We start from the raw sequence: 6,728 nt of genomic DNA, 5'->3' as shown, positions 1-6,728 counted from the left end.
TAGAAGAATTGATGCTTTTGAGTTATGGTGTTGGAGGAGACTATTGAAAGTGCCATGGACTGCCAAAAGAACCAGTAGATCCATTTTAGAAGAAGCACAGCCAGAGTGCTCATTGGAGGCCAAGATGACCCAACTTCATCTCTTATTTCAGACATATTTTCAGGAGGGACCAGTCGCTGGAGAAGGATATCATGTTTGATAAGGTGGAGGGTCAGAGAAAAAGAGGAAGATCCCCAACGAGATGAATTGGCCAAGTGGCAGCATCGATGAACTCAAGCATGGCAACAGTAGTGAGGTTAGCCCAGGATCGGGCAGTCTTTCATTTTGCTGTGCATAAGCTTGCTATGAGTCGGTACTGACTCGATGGCACCTAACAGCAACAACAACAACAACACACACACACACTTCTTACAAAAGAGTGTAATGCAGTGGATGACTACAGACAAGTTTTCCCTGTAATATACTTGTCTTACTCTTATTAGGGTACCTTCAAAAAGAAAAAAGTCTAGTTAAAATTGTCTTCCAAAGGGATCCTTGAGTCCATTAAATCCATTCAAAGCAGAGAGATAAGCTCAGAAGGTAATGGTAATTGTTTTATTGCTTTTTTTTTTTTTTTTTTAAAGATTCCAAAGGGGTAGTCTTAATAGATTTTCTCAAAGAACACAGGACAATCATAGGAACTTGTTAGAAGAAGTTTTTAAAATAATTGAAAACTCCATCAGTAAAAATAAGACCAGGAAAATTGTGCCAAGGAATTTTTTCCCTTCAAAACAATGCACCTGCTCATTCTTTGTAATGTAAGGGCTGTCCTGTGAGATTTTCATTAGGAAACCTTATCCCACTCACTCCGCAGTCCTGAGTTTGACCCTTCAGGCTTTTTTGTTCCCCAAACTCAATGAACATTGAAAAGGAACATGATTGAAGTCCCTTGTTTAGCTATATGTTGTGAAGTCGATTGTGACTCATAGAGACCTTGCATAGGGTTTCCAAGGCTGTGAATCTTTACAGGAGAAGAATGTCTCATCTTTCTCCTATGGAACAGCTGGTAGATTCTAATTGCTGGCTTTGTGGCTAGCAGCCCAATTTGTAATCCACTACTCTACCAGGCCTCCTTTTTAAGTCCCTTAAGGATGGCAAAACTGCTGTTTTGAAGTGGTATAAATGGATGAGTTCAGAATTCTTCGAGGAAGGGTTAGAGAGATGGAAACACTGCCTTAGGAAGTATAGACCGAGATAAAGGATATATTGAGAAACAGTAGCTTCGTGTTTTGTTTAACAAAGGCTTCTTTGATTTTTAATAGCCCTACTTTTTGACTCAGGTATGTATATAGAATATGTGTTTGTCTATATTTGTTACTCCTGCACAAGCTACTCTGACTTTCCATTAATGCTCAGAGCCTTGGCCTTTGCAACTTGCACCTGCAGTTGGTTGCCTCTGGGTGCACACACTGCTGAAGCAGCCGTAGGGAGGTTGATCAGAATTGGAAGCCTCAAGGGTCAGAACTTAGCTGCAGAAGCCTAGCATCTCCCTGCAGATGCCCACTTGTTGGGTGGAGGGCAGGACCCCAGGCAACAGCAGCTAAGGTAAGTGTGGCTGCTGTGGCTGAGAAGTTGCAGGGTGTGTGTGCGGTGGTGGCTTGGGGTCTGCACCGCTGCAGCATCTCAGTACCCGTGCATTCATGTGCTCATCCAAGCCAGCCGCTTCTCCCTGCCCTCCTGAGGCACGTGTGCTCACATGTTGGCCGAATGGATGTCATGTGGTACATACATGTGTGTGTGTGTATGTGTACACAAGAGAGCTTCAAAAAGTTCATGGAAAAGTTCCATTATCTTTTAATTAAATTTTTCCATGAACTTTTTGAAGCCCTATGTGTGTATGTATGTATGCATGTATGTGTATATATCTGTCATTGAGAACCCAGGAATGTTTGAGATCATTGCCAGAAGGGGTTTAGATTCAGAGTAAGGTTTGAAATTTTTGTGGTATGAGACTGTATTTATTGTCTTGCTGTGTTTTCCCGTTTGGTAGTTTTTTGGCCATACACAGATTTCAGTGAATAGGATATGCTGGAGAAGTGATTACAATATCAGGGTTTCAGAAAAGACTTTATGGGTTTTTGGCAAACTATCAATACATTGAACATTTCTCTGACACGTTTTTTCCTTTGTTGTTGGTTAAGCATAGTTTGATGTTGTGTTTATTATTCGTTAGCAACTTGAGTATTGTATTCAAGTTTGCTGATGTGAACTTTGGAGGTCAGGTTGTCACTATTAAGCTGTTTCAGGAGTCTTTCAGACTTTACTGTGACTTGCTCAGTTGCCCCTCAGAGGATGAATTTGTCATTCCTTTGTCTTTAATGCCTTATGTTTTATACAAGTGATAAACACCTTTTGATTAACAGTACGTGGAAGGTCCTAAAGCCCTCTTGTGCAGCTAAGAGTACTTCATAATGATAGGGGCAGCTATTTAGAGATTTCAATTTTCAGTTTTAATTAAATAGTTGATTGTTTCTCTGATGTTGCCAAGTGCCATTAAGTCAATTCTGACTCATAGTGACCCTGCGTAGGGTTTCATAGGCTGTACACCTTTTCAGGAGCAGAATGCCTCGTCTTTCTCCCACAGAACCGCTAGTGGACTCGAACTGTGGGTCACAGTTCATTGCTTATCCTATGGAGCCAATGTGCTCCCTGTTTTAAAAGTAGGATGGTATTTTATGTAAGTTAAGGTGTATGTTTGTCATTTTAAATTGTCTTCAAATCAATACGAAGTCCCTAGGTAGCACATATGGTTAAGCACTCAGCTACTAACTGAAACGTTGGCAGTTCAAACCCAGGCGGTGTCTTGGAAGAAACGCTTGGAGATCTGCCTTTGAAAATTCTCTGCACTATAATTCTACTCTGAAGCACATGGGATCACCCTGAGTCAGAATTGGCTCTACAACTGTTGGATAAGTCAGTGCTTTATGAACACTGTGTAATGATACTTTGGATATGGATCACTGAGCCTTATCCATTTATGTGATGAGCTTACTGAAATGTAAAGTGACTTGTCAGTTGATGCTGTTGTATGCCTTCAGGTTGGTTCCTACTAAGAGTGATCATGAAGGACAGATCAGAACTGCCCAGTAGGTGTCTAGGCTGTCATCTTTACAGAAACTGTCACCTAATCTTTTCTCCAGTGAAGTGGCTGATGGGTACAAACTACCAACATTTTGGTTCACAGCCGAGAGCTTTATGTATCACCAGGGCTCCTGAGTTGTCTGTTGTTGTTGTTGTTAAGTGCCATCGAGTCATTTTCAACTCATGGTGACCCTCTCTCAGGTTTCTGAGGAGTGGCTGTACAAGGTGGTAAGTACTAGGTTAGCTGTTAGGGAAGGAGTCATGTCTTCATCATCTTTGTAAGTCCAGGGCCAGAATTAGAACGATTGAGGGGATAATATGTGTTTAACAATTTATCTGTTAGCTCGCAATTAAATGATGAATAGAGTTGTGCTCCTTTGAGAAACATGCCACATTTCTTAATAGTTTAAATATATGCTTAAACTTGGTGAAAGACTGGTTTGTTTTCCATTTCAGCGGCTGCCTTTTTTCTCACCTATGAATATGTGAAATGGTTTCTTTACTCCGATGTATCCTCCTATCTGATGCCCATGAAGCATATGTTGGCTGCTGCTTCTGGAGAAGTGGTATGTAATATGTTAGGTATGTGTAATACTGCAGAAGGGCAAAGAACACTTAAATCTTTGGTACACATATTACTTTAATTTTCTTTAAATTTATAAAAGTCAGAAATCCCGATGAATGTAAATGAGTTAAACATGGCAGTTAAAAAAGATAATCTCAGATAGGATGAAAGAAGAGTTGTTATGTGCTAATTACAAAAGACAGACTTGGAATAATTTTTTTGTTGTTAACTGCCGTTGAGTTGGTTCTGACTCACAGAGACCCTGTGTAGGGTTTCTGAGGAGCAGCTGGTGGGTTTGAACCTCTGACTTTGTGGTTGGCAATCCAGTACTGATCCTACATAGTGCCACATCAGGATTCTAAAGACAATTGTAGAGAAAGAATAAAATTAAGGAGATAGAAGGCAATCCCGTGTAAATTGTGGTGACTCTGTTGTGTCAATGTGACTGAGCTGGAATGACTTTTCTGATAACTGGTTTTCTAGTGTGGTTTTGTGTTAGGTTGGCTGCAAGAGGAATCTGAACAAGCTTTGTAAAGTGAAAGGAAAGCAGCAGCTGTGTTCTGTACTGAAGGCTTGTGCCAAGTGCTGCTGGGTTCATGGTCTTTATCGCTGATCTGTGCTGGCCTCAGTTAACAGCCTACTACCGTTCCTCTCATTCCCACTGGATCTTCTCCTCTAGGAGTCTCCCAATTTTGGTTCAGGCGTGTGGGCTTCTCGTAGCAGTCCACGTATAGTTGTTGAGGTTGGTGAGAGACAGATGTGGATTCTAGTTTGTCCTCGGCCTTCCCCACTTCACATCATCGTTCTTCCTGATTGCCTGCCCTGCTGACTTCTGTCTTGTAATGAAATGCAGAGTAACTATTGCATAAATTCTTAATCAACTCCCACAACTGCCCATTAAATCCTGTGATAGTTAAGGTTTTGTGTCCATTTGACTGGGTTGGGAGTCTCAGTGATTTAGCAATTGAGACTACATTGTTAAAGAATAATTCCCTATATTGAGATCTAATATAAGTTAATCACTTCTATGATGTGTCTGAAAGGAGCTCTGATAGCGTAGTGGTTACGAATCGGGCTGTGAACCGCAAGGTCAGCAGTTCAAAACTACCAGCTGTTCCACGGGAGAAAGATGAGGCTTTCTGCTCCTGTAAAGAATCACAGCCTTGGAAACCCTGTAAAGGGTTGCTATGAGTCGGAACCGACTCCATGGCATACAGCCACCATGATGTGTCTGAAGTGATCAGCCGTGATGTGATTTATCCTCCATGATGTAAATCTTCACTGCTCTGAGGCTGGATGCAGTCTATAGGGTTAAAGTGAATCTTGAGTCAATCTCTTGATACATAAAAGAATAAATAAACAAGCAGAGCTCAGAGGGACCTAGTACCTCCAGGAAAGAAAAGCCAGGACTGGAATGTGTCTTTGGACCTGCGGTCTCTGCACTGTGAAGATTCTACATCCAGAGGAAATTGATGCGTGGAGATCTCCAAGGATGGTGGGAGCTTCAGATGCTGACAGGAGACCAAGGAGCTTTTACAGAGTCTTTGTGAGTTTGGACTTGTAGACTCTTAATCTGTGAGAGAACAATTATAGCAGCACTTAGAGAACTGAGAGCCAGTCCACTAACCCCGGTTTTACCATTCATAAGCGATTTACTTCTCTGATCAAACCTTAACTGAGAACAGAAATATTCACTAAAAGACATCTGGGGGGGAATTATTAATATTAATACTGGACAAAAAACCTCAAAGAACACCCAAACCAAAACTTAATGTAAATGGTAAAGACACCATTGCATAATGATACATGAAACAGTGCTCCTGGGATGCTTACAAGCCTGAACCTTTACTAAATAGCATCATTTTAAAGCACAGAGCAAAAGTTGATAGAATTTAAAAGCAACACAAAACAAAATTGATAGAATTATAAGCTCCAAAAAATGACACCAAACATTCTTCCCACAGCCCTCTCTGCTTAGCTGGGTTTGACAATTTGTTGCAGCTGCTACACAGATTTTAGACAGTATGTGCATAGTTAAGGAGTTTATCCTGGAAGTTACCTTTACAATTCAAGACCCAAAGTAATCAGGGCCCAGTTCTTCCAGTCAAGATGGCCTTTACTCAGCTGTGCCCACAAGCAGGCAAGCAGGAAGGCAGGCCTCTCTCTGGCCCTCAGCTCTTGGCTTGGTCTCTGCCCTCCTTGGGTAACGGTTGAGTCGGTTCTGACTCATAGCTACCCTGTGTAGGGTTTCCACGGAGTGGTTGGTGAGTTTGTTCTGTCAACCTTGTGGTTCAAACTGACCTTTCGGCCCAGTGCTTATCTTATAGCCCCACACCAGGGCATTATAAAGCCTTTTTTTTCTTTTTAGGGATGTTGATAAATGGCTAAAGGGCGCTCCACCCCACCATAAGCCTCAGCCTGAGGGCAGTTGGCTCTAGCTCCACTGTTAGCAAACCTAGCTTCCCAACTAAGTTGAGTGTATTCTACAACTGAGCCTCCTGTCCAGAGGCACTCAGCTTTACTTATTGGGTAGGCTGGGACGCTGGCTGCTCGATCCTGTACTCTTGGTTCTACTGCTGCTCCTCTCCAGCGTCAGAGCTTTCTTTTCTGCTCTAAGGAGATTCAGTGTTGTTCATAGCAGTTACTCCACTTTTTGCTCCTCCTCTTTGATGGTTGTGAGGTCTGCCCCTCCTACTTCTGCGTGCTCATTTTATACCCAGCAGGATGGCAACATTGAGTAATCACAAAATAAACCTGTTAACAATCACTCCTAACTGAATTACAGAATCCTTCAGCATCTTCCCCTACCTTCTCCTACCCAGACCCATCAGGTAAATGTCATCTGATGGGAGATTACAAAGAGTATAGCTACAAGAGGCATTAAGTAATTCAGCTCACCACATAAGGAGAAATAAACTTTTTGGAGATAGTCATATCTTTTTTTTTTTTTTTTTAATTTAAGGTTTTTATTGTGGATTGAGTGAAAGTTTACAGGGCACATCATCAGTTTCACATTCAACAATTCATATAACTTGTTTCATTA

General features: G+C 41.7%; 1 protein-coding gene across 1 annotated transcript in view; it reads left to right on the top strand.

Moving 5' to 3' along the window:
- SLC25A26 (solute carrier family 25 (S-adenosylmethionine carrier), member 26) overlaps window positions 1-6,728 on the top strand; it is a 232,476-nt gene that overhangs the window by 16,332 nt on the left and 209,416 nt on the right. The window contains exon 3 of the mRNA XM_006865649.1: window positions 3,577-3,686. Coding sequence (XP_006865711.1) covers window positions 3,577-3,686 — 110 coding nt within the window. The remainder of the gene's footprint in view (window positions 1-3,576; window positions 3,687-6,728) is intronic.

The sequence above is a fragment of the Chrysochloris asiatica genome, unplaced genomic scaffold, assembly GCF_000296735.1.
Source record: "Chrysochloris asiatica unplaced genomic scaffold, ChrAsi1.0 scaffold00080, whole genome shotgun sequence".
In the NCBI taxonomy this organism is placed as follows: Eukaryota; Metazoa; Chordata; class Mammalia; order Afrosoricida; family Chrysochloridae; genus Chrysochloris; species Chrysochloris asiatica.
The sequence above is the reverse complement of the archived record's forward strand: the minus strand, read 5'-3'. Positions and strand labels throughout refer to the sequence as shown.